Source organism: Rhineura floridana, chromosome 20, assembly GCF_030035675.1.
Source record: "Rhineura floridana isolate rRhiFlo1 chromosome 20, rRhiFlo1.hap2, whole genome shotgun sequence".
Lineage (NCBI taxonomy): Eukaryota > Metazoa > Chordata > Lepidosauria > Squamata > Rhineuridae > Rhineura > Rhineura floridana.
The window spans coordinates 12,408,947-12,424,030 of record NC_084499.1 but is presented as its reverse complement, the minus strand read 5'-3'; the positions used below and the strand labels follow the sequence as shown (position 1 = coordinate 12,424,030).

Below are 15,084 nucleotides of genomic sequence, written 5' to 3'. Positions count from 1 at the left end.
AAGACTTTGTACATCGCTCAGAGTGGCTCGGTTTCCAGCCAGATGGGCGATAAATAAATCGCAGAAATAAATAAATAAATAAATATCAAGGAAGGGGCATGGCGAAGATCGAAAGGAAGGGAGTTCCAGAGGGTGGGGGCCACAATCGAAAATGCCTCTCTCTGGTTCGCACCAGCCTAGCTGTTTCAACTGGCGGAATTGAGAGAAGGTCTTGTGTGGCTGATCTTGTCAGGCGGCCTAATTGGTGATGCTGGAGGCGCTCCTTCAGATAAACTGGGCCGACACCGTATAGGGCTTTAAAGGTCAGTACCAGCACCTTGAATTGGGCCCGGTAAACAACTGGTAACCAGTGTAGATCTACTAACGCTGGTGTGATGTGATCACGGCGATGGCAGTTACTAATTAAACGTGCCGCCGCATTTTGTATCAGCTGTAGTTTCCGGACCGTTTGCAAGGGCAGCCCCACGTAGAGCGCATTACAGTAGTCTAAGCGAGAGGAGACAAGGGCATGTACTACTCGTGGGAGCAGATGAACAGGAAGGTAGGGTCGCAGCTTCCGTATCAGATGAAGTTGATACCAAGCTGCCTGACCCACTGCCAAAACCTGAGCCTCCATGGACAGCTGGGAGTCAAGAATGACCCCGAGACTGCGGACCTGGTCCTTCAGGGTTAAACTCATCCCATTAAGCACCAGGTCTGTAATTCCCAACTTCTTTTTGTCTCCCACGAGTAACACCTCGGTCTTATCGGGGTTCAGTTTCAGCCTATTCTCTCCCATCCATCCACTTACGGATTCCAGGCACTTGGACATGGTATCCACAGCCAACTCTGGTGAGGACTTAAACGAGAGATAGAGCTGAGTGTCATCCGCATATGGTGACACTGCAGCCCAAAACTCCTGATGATGGCCCCCAGCGGCTTCACATAGATGTTGAATAGCATGGGGGAGAGGATAGAACCCTGTGGCACTCCACAATTGAGAGGCCAAGGGTCTGAAACCTCATCCCCCAATGCCACCCATTGGTGCCTGTCAGAAAGATAGGAACGAAGCCACCGTAAAACGGTGCCCCCTATTCCTAATCCTTCCAGGCGATCTAAAAGGATACCGTGGTCGACGGTATCAGAAGCCGCTGAGAGGTCCAGGAGGACGAGGAGGGTATGTTCTCCCCTATCCAACGCCCTCCTCATATCATCCACCAAAAGACAGGAGAGACAGGTAGGTGGAGCCAGCGAATGGACGGGCAGCTTGCAAGCTCCCTTCCTGCAATCCGCAGCAGCTGGCCTGCCGCAGATCACGGAAGGGGAATGCTACTCCTCCCCCACCCTATCAAGGGGCCCTGTGGCCCTAGGGGCCCTCGGCTAGGGCCCCACCTGGGTGCCCTTTAGCACCGGCCCTGTCCTGAAGCATATCTTGCTTCTGATCTCTTACCTATTTATTCTCTTTGTTACTAAATCGACTCATTGCTTGCTACAAAAGAGTCGCTAAGCGACTTGCAAAAAATTGAGAATTGCAATCCTCAGGGTGGTTTAACAATCAATCCCTCTTCCCAGGGGACTTTGGGAATTGTCGCTCTGTGACGGGGACCTTCCTAACAACTCCCAGCACCCTTAACAAATGACAGTTCCTGAGATTCTTTGGGGGAAGCCATGGCAGTTAAAGTGGTATAATCATGCTCTAAATGTATCGTGCAGATGTGGCCTTTCTCCGGCAGCGGAGGTACAACATAGCCATTATGGCTTGTAGCCATTTATAGCCTCTGAAAGCCATGCGTCACAACAGTCTAGGATTTTTGACCTGCCCATAAACTGCACATTCCCCCCCAGCTTGAGATGCTTAAGAGGAAACATGGCGTCAGAGGCATTGAATTGTGCATTAGTATACCAGCAAGATAAGCTGCCTTATCAAGGCTACATACCATCTGCAATGTGCTCCATTTATGGTATGATTGAGCACCAACAGTGACCTTGGGAAAGGCACATTTTCTCCCAGGATTTCCCTACCACTAGGTCTGCAGTCTGCCAGTGTGGTGTAATGGTTAGAGTGGCAGACTAGGACTGGGAGACGGCCTGAGTTCAAAGCCCCACTTAGCCCTTAAGCTCATCAAGTGGCCTTGCCCCAGTAACACTCTCTCCCGCTCAGCCTAACCTACCTCACAGGGCTGTTGTGGGGATGAAACAATGAGAACCATGTCTGTTGCCTTGAGCTCTTTAAAGGCAGCTAGGGAGAAACATCTGAGGAATAAACCGGTTTTAATAGTGGATTGTATATCATTTTCATCTTGCACCTTTTCCCTTTGCGAGTTTAATCACTGGGCCTTAGTAGCAACTAGGTTTACTCAGAGTAGACCCACTGAAGTTAGTGGACCTATGTTATTTTTGTCCATTAATTTCAGTAGGTTTACTCTGAGTAAGGACTAACACTAACATTGGATGCAGGCTTAATTCTCTGGACCCTTGAAATGTTCTCTGGAGTGACGGAGTGACATCAACCAACTGTTTTTCGAAGGTAGACCATTCTCTCTCTCTCTCTCTCTCTCTCTCTCTCTCTCATGTGCGTGCACACACACACACATAATTCTTTTCCCATCTGGTGTATATGGAAAGCTAGCAGTCAGTTCTGCATTTTCAGCATGAAATTGCTGTGGGTTTTCTACGAACAATAACCACAGGCAGCTGCAGAGGTCAAGAGTGTTTATTTAAAATCTGCCAGTGCCTCTTTTAAATAAATAAATAAGTTCAGCATTTTCTACAGTATTAACAGATGTTGAACTTGTTTTCTTTCTGTCTTTTTGAATACCTTTTTTTATTATTTTGGGGTTTGAATGTTGCAGAGAGTCGTATTTATTTATTTATTACATTTATATCCTGCCTTTTGTTCAAGGTGGCATACAAACATGGTCCTCTCCCTCGTGATTTTATCCTCACAACAATCCTGTGAGGTAGGTGAGGCTGAGGGACTGTGACTGGGCCAAGGTCACCTGGTGAGCTTCATGGAAAAGCAGGGATTTGAACCTGGTTGCCCAGGTCCCAATCCAACGCTCTAACCCAGCCTTTCCCAACCAGTGTGCCTCCAGATGATGTTGGACCACAACTCCCATCTTTCCTGACCATTGGCAATGCTGGCTGAGGCTGACGGGAGTTGTGGTCCAACAACATCTGGAGGCACACTGGTTGGGAAAGGCTGCTCTAACCACTAAACCATGCTGTAGTAATAGTAGTAGTAATGATAATAATTGCCCATCCTTCACCCTTGGGCCCCAGGGTGAGGCACAACAATTAAAAATTCAACATTAAAACAGTTTAAAACAAATTAAAATCACAAGGATAGGGTGGCTCCTAAAAATAGGTGTGGGAAATCTTTTGTCCTCCTTCAGATGTTGCTGAACTGCACCTCTGACCGTTTCTGGTCATTGGCCACACTTGCTAGGATTGATGGGAGTTTCAGGTTTGCAGCGTCTGGAGGGCCAAAGGTCTCCTCCTCCTGATCTAGAGCTCCTCTCGTATCTCTGTTTTAAATTTTTATTTTGCATGTAAGAGTTTGTTCCCTCTCTTCACGATTCTCAACAAGGTGCCTTTTGTTAGGGTTTGTCAGTATGCAGTAATAATAATAATAATAATAATAATAATCTAATTACTTAATTGACTGTCTGGCTTGTTTGTTGTTTAAAAAGTAGTGCGATAATAGGATACGAAGAGCATCAGGAAGAATTACTCTTTTGTGGATCATGCCAAGGCAAATCGCCAACTTCCTCATATACAACAGAAGGACAGTCGCTCAGTGGTAGAGCATCTGTTTACGTGAAGAAGGTGACAGGTTCAATTCCCGGCATCTCCAGGTAGGGCTAGGAGAGAACCCTGTCTGAAATCGTGGAAAGCTGCTGCCAGCTGGTGTAGACAATACTGAGCTGGCTGGACCAATGGTCTGACTCAGTATAAAGTGGCTTCTTGTGCTTATATCAGACCTGGTCAATCCAGGGACTTCCCACTGGGGTATCTGGTTGGCCACTGTGAGAACAGGATGCTGGACTAGATGGGCCTGATCCAGCCGGCCTTTTCTTATGTTGTTAAGTAGGACCCATTCCAGGGGCAGCTGGTAATTATTATGGTGGTTGTTGTTAGGGCAGGTGGTTGTTGTTGTTGTTGTTGGGGCGGGTTATTATTATTACAGGGACAGGTTGTTATTGTAATAATAATAATAATAATGTCCCACCATTCCTTCCAGTACAAGCATGGGGGGGAAAGTACATTAACACAAACCATGGTTCTGTCCATAGCTGTGGTTTTGGAACCCCTCTTCAGACTGTGGTTTTAACCTGACTCATGAGAAGGCCATGGTTTCATGTTGCATCTAATGCAAAACTATGGAGGATTCAAGGAGGGTATGGAGAGTGTGTTTGTGAGGTCGGCTTCCTATTTTGCCACCTGAAGCCTAAAGGGCACCTGAGAGCACACATGAATGGGTTGTTTCCCGTTTTGGAACGCAACATCCCTAGCGAAGTTTCTAGACCTGGCTGTTTACTGAGGCTCCACATGGAGGTTATGCAACATTGCCAGCTAGTGGTTGTTATTAGGGCCATGCGCATCCCCCACCCTAACCCAACCCAAGGCCCTGGAGGAGCACCCTGCAGCCAGCAGGGCTGACCCTCCATTCACTAGCTGCTGAGCAGAGGATTCAATTCTGCTGGAGTCCGCTTTCCCCCATCATGGCCCCTGCGGGAAGCACACTGGTAAATCAGGCCCTGCCGCCAGCCTAATGACACCCTGTGCTGTCCAGCTGGTGAGTGGAGGGTTCAATCCTGCTCAGTTTGACTGCATATGTGCGGACACAGCCAAAGCACAGTGCGGGGCTGTTTGAAATCCCTCTTGCAAACAGCCCCATCCTGCTTTTTGCAAAGCTTCCTTCTTCCTGCCCGATGGCCGTTCCCCTGACAGCCTCAGATTGCTCCGGACAGCCTCACCCAACCCCGGGTGATCCAGAGTTGTCTTGACCCAGCCCTGTTGGAGACCTGATCCGCCTGCATCGGTTCAATTAGGTTCAGGTTTCGGCTGAATCCGGCGCACAGCCCTAATTATTATCCCAGGTATTGCAATTTCAATCCTGTTTCTTATTGGGACATTTGCGATTAGAAAAACGACAGGATAATTGCACTCGAAAGTTTGGAACCACAACCAAATTTTGTGCAAATAAACAGCCCATCTGGAAGCACCCCGAATCCCTGATGGCGGCTCTAATTCCATATTATTAAAATCCAGTGTTTTTTAAACTGGGGAATGCTAGCTGTGTGTGACCATCCCCTTCAGCTGCATAAATGGGAGAAAAATGGGGGCACAGCCCCGTGGATGCATTTGCATGGCACGACTGACTTGTATGATATTCCTGCTGTGGAATATTGTAAGCCCTTTGGGGCAGGGACCTGCTCCCTTGAACTTTGCAAAGCACTATGCACAAAGCCTCTGCTGTATGAGTCATGAAGAAAAAGTATGTGAAATAATACAGTGGATGCTTGCAGGGCGGCTTTTATGCTGTTCGTCATCCACATACGGTGCCTCAGTTTTGCAACCTGCAGCTCGTACGGCCAGTGTGTAGCCTCCCTATGATATGCTAGAAATTGCTGTGCATTGGGCTTGGCTGGATACTCCCAAGATGTGGCTGTCTTCCTTTGACGCTGAGAATCCTCTTATTCCGTGGAGCTCCTGTACTTATTGTATCTTCGGGCGAGGATTGTCACTCAGGGCCATAGGTCCATGGTAGAGCACCTGCCTTGCATGCAGAAGGGTCCCAGTTTCGATCTTTAGCCTCTCCTTTGCAGAATCATGAGGACTGGAGCCTTACTTTACTTTTAAAGGTAAAGGTGTCCCCGCACTTATAGTGCGAGTCGTTTCCGACTCTTAGGGTGACGTCTTGCGACGTTTACTAGGCAGACCGTATATATGGGGTGGGATTGTCAGTTCCTTCCCCGGCCTTTCTTTACCCCCCAGCATATGCCGGGTACTCATTTTACCGACCACGGATGGATGGACGGCTGAGTGGACCTCAACCCCTTTTACCGGAGATTCGACTTCCTCCTTCCGTTGGAATCAAACTCCGGCCGTGAGCAGAGCTTCGGCTGCGTTACCGCCGCTTCCCACTCTGCGCCACGGAGGATCTACTTTACTTTTAGATGAAGGAAAATAATTCTGTGACAAAGCACATGCTTTGCATGTGGAAAGTCCCAGGTTCAATCCCCGACATCTCCAGGTACGGCTGGGGCAGCCTGCTTGCCTGAAACCCTGCCAGTCAGTGGAGACACTACTGAGCTAGATGGGACCAATGGGTCTGACTCAGTGTAAGACACCTTTCTGTTTCCTTATCTGTATGAGACATCTGCACTGGTGTTTATTCCTACTGTGAAACCAACTGGATGAGGGAAAACCTTTTTAAAAAATTACCCACAAATTTTACTTCCACAACCCCCCCCCCCCCACACACACACTTCAGTGTTTTATTTGGTGTTTCTGTCAGGAATGCGGAACCTCAGGAAACTCAAGATCTCTCCCTGCAGGATGAAAGGAGCTTTTCTTTCATCTCTTCCCTAAAAGCCAAGTTGGCAAGAGAAAGGGCATCGCCTTTTGGGGGGAGGGGGGGCAACGGGTTGCATGTTGCAGAATTAGCCTGAGTCGGCAGCCGTTCTCTTTGAGAGGCCCAGTCGGCTGGGGAAGTCTCCAGCGCGATTCCCATCCTCTTGCGGGGCTTGAGTTGGAGAACTTTCTAGCCAATGGCGTTCAAGGCTCTGGTCTATTCTGCATCTTGTCGCTCCTGGCGATGAAGAGGGATTCCTACTGAATTCTTCAGTCTAGGCGGGACTAAATTATATATTTTTTCATTTCATTTCATTTTTAATTTGTATACTGCCGTTCTACATCACTGCACTCAGGGCAGTTTACAACCGTAGAAATGACAAAAATATACAGAAGTAATCATCCTATAATTCTACAAAATAATACAAAATAAACTTAAACAACAGATGTTACAAAAATACACAATATTACATATACAAGTGTTGCACCAATACAAAATATTAATAAATAAAACCCATATCACTTCCTTCTACTTTTAACATGCCCGCCTTCTCAGGCTCCTGGCTCTCACCCAGGATGCCATCCATCCATCCTGGCTCTCACCCAGGACCCAAACACAACTTTGCATTTATAACACCACAGAGTTGGGGAAGAGGTTCCAGCCAGCTGGCCAGATCCGGACCTCCCTAACCCCCTTTCCATGAGCCATTTTGACAGGTGAGCGGGTCCTCCCACCTGTCAGTCAATTCTCAATGACATCAGGTGAACAAAAACAAAAATGTGATGTCAGGGCACATGGGAGTGGCTAGCCAAAACCACCACGTGGGCATGTCTGGAGGGCACCCTGTAGTTCCTGGTCAGTGGTGCAAATTAGGACCAGCAGGAAAGGATCAATGAGTGGGCAGTGGCCCGTCTGGCACCTTCCTCCAGCCCCTTCCCCTCCACCAAATCCGGAGCAGACCCTGAACTTCTCTGACGGCGTGGAAAGAAAGAAAGGAAATCTTTCCCCCCTCCCATCCAGCTAAAAGGCTGAAGTGTACGCCCAATTTTTAATTCGGAGCAATAAAGATGTCAGAACTTTGGCAAGAACGTTCTGGAGTTAATGTGGGAGTCTTTGAACTTTCAGCTTGTGTAACTTCTTGCCTTAGGTCATGGTGGGATGTTTCGCTTTGCTGGAGGAGGCCATCAGTTTCAAGGTCCTTGTATTAATTTGCAAAGCTGTGGAAAACCTAGGCCCAGAGTATCTTAGGGACCACCTGAACCCTTATAATCCCAGCTCGATCTCTGAGATCATCTGCAGGAGCATCGTTGGTCATCCCCTGCGTTGGCGAGGCTCATTTGACAACAAGAAGAAATTGAGCCTTTAGTGTCATCGCCCCAGCCCTGTGGAATGCTCAGCCTCCTATTCTGGCTTTGAAACTGCTGCTAAAAATGTCTCAGTGTCGCCAGGCTTTTACACAGGCAATTGAGGAGACAGCTTTCTGCGATTGCTAGTTGATGGTTTCTGCTTGAAAGTTTGTATATGGTTTTGTCCTGTGTTGATGTAAACCGCTTTGATTTTGTTAAAAAAAACCCAAAAGGTGGTATATAAATATTTTTATGTTTAAATAAATAAATGCTAAAACGAAGAGGTTCATCCAGCATTAAAAAAGAGCTGCCTTTTAAGCGATATCTGATCTCTGCTCCCCCACCCAGGGAAGCTGCTTAAAGTCACGAGGCGTTCAGGCCTCACTCAGCAACTCCTCTGCATGATCGGTCGGAAGAGGTGGCCAAGCCACAGCACAGGGATAGGCATCTTTTCACTGTGACATAAGGATCTGACTAAGGTGCAGGGCAGTCTCTGGTTTTGACTCATCTTTGTTTCTTTTGCTTTCTCAAGGGGTGTGTGTGTGTGTGTGAGTGAGTGAGTGAGTGAGAGAGAGAGATTGAGAGAGAGAATGAGAGAGAGAGAGATTAGATTGAGAGAGAGAGAGAGATTAGATCAGTGGTTCTCAAACTTTTTTGGTTCGCAGCGCACTGTAAAACATAAAAATTTTCTGGCGCATTTTGTGTACAAAATTAAAAAATATATTAATATATTTTAAACTATCAATAAAAATAACTTAAACTATAGAAAACGATTACTTACCCTATACAAATGGGTTTCTTCTCATTTTTAAAATATACTTTCTTAATATTTGAGGCACACCTAGCCACCTCTTAGGGCGCACCAGTGTGCCTGGGCGCACCGTTTGAGAATCACTGGATTAGATTGAGAGAGAGAGAGAGAGAGAGAGAGAGATTTTGTTGATATACAAGAATCAGGGGTGTTCCGGTGCCGGTTTGCAAGCATCCTGTCGACCTAACAGGCTGGCAATGAATCACGTTCCTTTATGTATCTGCTAGTTGTGGAATTAATGATCTGTGTGTTTTTTTGCTCAGAAAAATATTGATATTAAAATTGATATTTTTAAAGGTATTGTGGATATTTTGAAACAAATGTGGATATTTTAAAAGGAAATATCAATTGATTATCATTCTTGCAATCAATGTTGTAGAGGTAGATTTTTTTTGTTTCAAGTCTGTCTTCAAAAATAGCTGTGGAAATTTGTTACATTCGCAATTGCAAATAAGCGGATTAATGGAAAATTCTGTACCAAATCCGAATTGGGCAGAATTCTTGCACATCCCTAGTTCCAAGCATGTTCCCATTTTCACCGTGAAATGTTGGACAGTGTGACATATCTTTTTTCCTCTTATATAAAAATCTACACCAGGTTGGAGTGTTTGAGCTAGGTACGGAAGTGAGCAGAAGAGAATCCTCGCTAGGGTTGGCCAAAGTGGTGCCTTCCAGATGTGGTGGAACTCCAAAATCCATCATCCCTGACCATTAGCCATGCTGGCTGGAGCTGATGGGAGTTGGAATCCAGCAACATCTGGTTAGCTCCAAAAGACTTTTTTGTTGCCAATACTCGGATCATTTTTAGGGTTGTTCCATTTGTTTTTCTGTCATTATATCTGTATCTATTTCTTCATCTTGCAGAGAAGACTGGCAAGGTCCTGGCAGAGTTTTGCCAGTTCTATAAGGAACAGTATGGTGTTGCTCTCTTCAACAGCGTCCGGTATGAGATTGAAGGCAGTGGTGGACCCCAGGCTCAGCTATTGCACCGTAAGGTAAGTGGGCTTATGGATTTCAGGGCAGGGGTCAACTGCAGGCAGTGTTGGCGCACAACAAGATGGTGGTTTTAGAAGTTGGGTGGGCGCACATGCATCTTTATTTGGTCATCAACTTTGAGGTCCCCTACACCGATCCAGCAGTGTAATGCTGCTGCAAAAAAAGCTAATATGATTGTAGACTGCATTAACAAAAACAGTGAGAATAATAGTTCTGTTCTATTCTGTACTGGTCAGACAGCACCTGCAATACTGTATCCTGTTCTGGTTAGGGATGTGCTCAAATTTCACAAAATTCATTTGACACAGGATTTATTTGCTTTTTTTTCATCCTCGCTGATCTGGGTTTTTTCCAGCGGTTTTCCACGGCTGAAGCAGATCTGTTTTTAAAAAAAATTGCCTCAAAAATAGCAATATTAATATTGATATTTCCCTCAAAATATCACTATTGATACTTCATTTAAAATATTGATATATTTTTTTAAAAAAATATATGGAACAATTGATATTTTAAAAAATATCAGTATTAATATTGATTTTTTGTGGAAAACAAGAATAGGTATTTATAGCAAATAGTGAACATTGATCCCTGACAAAGTGGTACCGGAAGGAACTTCAACGGAGTGAAAATTGAACCAGCACCAAAATGCAGGTTCCATCCCTAATTCTGGGTGCTCTTTTTTTAAGAACAAGGTCCCCAGAGGAGGGCAACTAGGACTGTGAGCATTTGGGGCATTTTAGTTTAGAGAACAGGCAAGCAAGCAACATGATAAAAGTGTGTACAATCCCTCGGGCGAAAACAAGTACAAAAAACTCATTTTCAGCTGACAGAAAGAGCGCAAAGAGGTCTGAATGGAATTTGAAGGAGCAAATAGCCATCTTGCAAGTGAGTTTGTACAAGATTCTAGTCCGCAATTTTATTTTGCTTCCCACCTACACCAGCTCCTTCTGCAGATGCTTATGGCGACAACGAGAAAGTTCTTAAAAACAAAACAAAACACTAGCTCGTTGGCTTTCTTCACAACCAGCTTTTGATGTTTGCTTCTCCCTTTCCTTTTTCTCTCTTGCTACGGCTGGCAGGCTGCCCAAGTGGTTAATGAGGCATTGTATGTTGGAGCGTCCTCGAGTTTAATTTTACGAGGAGGCTTCTGGAAATAGCACTTGGGAGAGGAGGGGGGGAAAACTGAACAAACCGGAGCCATCATGTCCTTGGCACGCTTTGTGAGAATTGAGGGGAGATGCTGGCGATAGGCAGGCAGGCCTCTGGGAGTGTTGCTTTGGTTGGGGGTTGGGGGGCGGGCAGGAGAGAGAGGATGGTGTTACCTGATATGACTCCTGCCAGCCTCCTGGGAAATGTGTAAATATATGCATACATCTGTGTTTTGTTGGCAAAAGAAGATTGTTCTGGGAAGGGCTGTAGCTCAATAGGAGAGTGTCTGGTTTGAATGCAGCATATCCTAAATTTGACCTCCGGGTAAAGGCTGGGAATGTCCTCTGTCTGAAACCCTGGAGAGCTGCTGCCAGTCAGTGTAGACAATGATGAGCCGGATGGATCCTTGGTCTGACTCTGTGTAAGGCAGCTTCCGATGTCTCCATGTGCTTCGTTCTCTCAGGCGCCTCTCTGGATGAACTCTAACCCCCAAATTCTCAGTTTTCTTTTTTTTTTTAAAGTCACTCTCCAGCATTTGTAGAAGCCGAGTGTCTTGCCCGACCTCGAAGAACTCGGACTCAGTCAGGGCTGTGGTTTTTTTCTTTGATTGTAGTAAGGGAAAGTGTCCGTTCAGTGCACTTCATGAATCTACCTGTGGCTTACTCAGAACTCAGCATCCCTCTCTAGAGCAACCTAGGCACAACTTCGTGGCTTTAAGACATCGACTCAGCAACTATTCCACTTCCCCTTGCCTGGCTTAAGTAAGGCTGGGCGGGCGTGCGCCAACTGTCACTGTCAGGTACGCGCACGTGAGTGGAGACTCTGCCTCATCTGCGCCTGTTGAATCTCCCGCCTCATAGGCCTCCTGGTGCGAGGCGAAGGTGGAGCCTCGCTCCCTGTCCCGTCTTCCCCCTCCGAGGGAGGAGGGCTGTCTGCTGTGATGCGGGTGCAGGGACTGCGAGAGAGGAAACGTCAGACTGAGGAATAGCCAGCTGGTCCGGTTGAGTCTCCACAGGGGGATCTGGAGCTGCTGGGGTTGCAGTGTCAAAGTCCAGGGTGGGAGCTTCTCCTGAGTCCTCACATGCTTTGTCCGCGTCGTTCTCATCCATCCACCAGCTCCGCGCAGGGCTCACGACACTGAGATAGGATGCAAAATGTACAGGCTCTATTCTTATTTTGGGGGGAGAAACTAACCTGGATCTGGACACTGACACATGTCATCATGATATACAGCTGATGCAGGGGACCTTTGGCCCTCCAGATGTTTGCTGAACTACAACTCCCATCATCCCTGGCTACCAGCCATGCTTGCTAGGGCTTATGGGAGTTGTAGTTCAGCCACATCTGGAGGGCCAAAATGTCCCCCCCGCGATGCACAGGTTAGAGTACTCTAACTCAGCCTTGTAAATAAGCAAAAATTACAAGCCTGCATTCGCTCGTTCCTTCCTCCATTCATTTATTCATTTATTAATTTTAACTTGCTTGCCAGGGACTGGCAGAGGAGAGACGGGGGATTCTGACCTTCCTGCAGCAGTCCACTGTGTTCCGGTGCTGGACTCAGAAGATGGACAGAGCCTTCTGTCCCTTCTGTGCCACTCGCCTGCATGGGATCCTGTGTCGTCTGTGGCTACCAGGCTTGTCTTTAAATGCAAGGCTGCTGTAATGCACTCTAGGTGGGGGCTGCCCTTAGAAACTACGGCTGGCACCCGACGCAGAATAATTTCTGGTGTGGCTTTTTGAACCGTATGTTGTTTTTGCTTTCGAACTTAGAGAATCTGTACCCCACTCTTCAGCCAAAAGGGCTCCCAGGGCCCTTTAGAGAGATCAGTAACAAGACAGTCTCTACTGTTTGAGCTTATGTTTTAAAAGGCATGACGCAAACGAAAAAGGATTGAGAGGAGAAAAAAGGAAACCTGGACTTTTATTTCCTAATTAACAAAGTTCTCCTAACCCGTCAGCTGGAGTGGGAAACAGGTCAAGGCAAGGAGGGGCCTCAAGTTGCTGGTCTCTCAGCTGAGCCGATGGGGTGGCTGAGCTTCCTTCCTTTCCCTCTGCTGCAGCCTGATGGAATGGCGGCTGCTTGGCAACCATTGATGGGGAGGAGGAGCCTAATGGATTTGGCTTCTTAGCAAAGCCAAGAGAGCGGACAGCTCATTTTGGCCCTCTTTGATTTGCACTGGATCCCAGTTCATTTCAGTTCAAGGTGCTGGTCATTGCCTCTAAAGCCATAAACATTTGGGGGCCAGGGTACCTGAATGACTGCCTCCTTCAGTATGAGCCGGCCTGATGACTGCAAGTATCGTCTGCTCCACATCCCGCCACCAGGAGAGGTACATTTGTCTGGGACGTGGGGCAGGGCCTTCTCTATTGCAGCACCCATTTGTAGAAACCCCTTCCCAAAGGAGATTCAACGGGCCTTGTATTTTTTTTTTTAGGCAGGGGTGTTAAGGACCTTTTTATTCTAGCCTGGTGTGGATTTTGTTTCCTTGTTCGGTTTAATTACCTTCTGATTTCCTGATTTGTGTTTTTAATTTTCCTTTTTAATGTCGTGAACTGCCTTGGGGGCCCTTTTGAGGCCTGAATGGGGACCTATAAAATGATTTTGTAACGAATAACTCATATACGCCCATTTAGTTGTTCGTTAGAACAAGTTTCTCACTGTGAAGCAATAGCAACCTAATTGGCGATATTAGCTCAATTCAGACACAGGATGCGGCCTTATACTGAGTAAGGTCCTTTGGTCCATCTAGGTCTGTATTGCCTACACCAACCGGCAGCAGCTCTCCAAGGCTTCAGGCAGGGGTCTCTCCCAGCCTCCGCCCTGTAGCTGGGGGGGGGGATGGGGGCATCACCACCCCTATTGCTATGCTTCACACACACACACACCTGGATTTTGGGGGGAATTGTCTTCTTTTTAATTGGTGACGTGGCAGACAATTACAGGAATGACAGACAATTATAGGGATTAAGGAATGGGATAGCTTGTTTCAAGAAAAGAAGCAATTTAAGAATAGGACCCTCTGAAAAATTATGTGAATGGGCAGGGTGAGTGCACGACAAAAGCCTCATCTGGAAGAGCCCCAAAAAGATCTGCTCGCTCAAGACTTTCTCGGCCTGAAGGTGAATTTTTCATGATCATTATCACCCTATAATTATTTAAATGATCCTGAAAAAACAGCCTGTAGAGTAACATGACCCTCGAATAAAAAAAAGGTAAAGGTGCCCCCGCACTCGTAGTGCGAGTCGTTTCCGACTCTTAGGGTGACATCTTGCGACGTTTACTAGGCAGACCGTATATATGGGGTGGGATTGCCAGTTCCATCCCTGGCCTTTCTTTACCCCCCAGCATATGCCGGGTACTCATTTCACCGACCACGGATGGATGGACGGCTGAGTGGACCTCAACCCCTTTTACCGGAGATTCGACTTCCTCCTTCTGTTGGAATCAAACTCCGGCTGTGAGCAGAGCTTTTGGCTGCGTTACCACCGCTTACCACTCTGCGCCACGGACTTGACCCTCCAATTGTTACATATTAAAACGATTATGGACTAGAGTTAGTCTCCACCCCTTGGACTTTCCTTTCCTCTGCTTTTCACCTTCAGTTTCAATTGTGTTATTTCCATGAGATATCAATGTTCCGTATGTTTTTTATACCATATTGAAATTGGCACGTCCAGATAATGCTGTTTATGGAGATTTAATCCTGATTTGCTTGGGGCAGGGTGTTTATGCATCCTTCTGTCAATTATTCATTCATCCCACAGGTTTAAATGCATTTCCCTGTCACTTTCCTAACTGCAAAAACACCGCGTTTTTTTTTTTTAAAGTGGATTGGTTGCAACAGAGCGTTTTAATCCACGTTAATTGGGCAAATCTAAATTTCCAGTGTTCTTCTTGGCAATCACTCATGACCGAGTAAGATTGTCTTCCAAAATATAGTCTTTAACAATGGATCTGTATCCACCTCCGATGTACCAGCTTCTAGATTTCACAGTCTTGCCCTCGTCGCCATTTGCCAATCGCCATGGGACTTTTGTTATGGAAGACGCTTGTGCGTGAATTCATTTTATTTGGGGAGATCGGTGCACCACGATCAATACACCAACTTGACAGAAAAAGGCTTTGATCCAATGGCATGGGTACCATAACGACTGGAAGTCCTTTATCTGCTGCAGCCTTCATCCACCTTCACAGCCGTTGTAACGTACACATTGTTATCCTC

General features: G+C 46.6%; 1 protein-coding gene across 1 annotated transcript in view; it reads left to right on the top strand.

Moving 5' to 3' along the window:
• The window catches only part of NIBAN2 (niban apoptosis regulator 2), a 95,680-nt gene that overhangs the window by 40,776 nt on the left and 39,820 nt on the right, over positions 1-15,084 (top strand). The window contains exon 2 of the mRNA XM_061603687.1: positions 9,581-9,711. Coding sequence (XP_061459671.1) covers positions 9,581-9,711 — 131 coding nt within the window. The remainder of the gene's footprint in view (positions 1-9,580; positions 9,712-15,084) is intronic.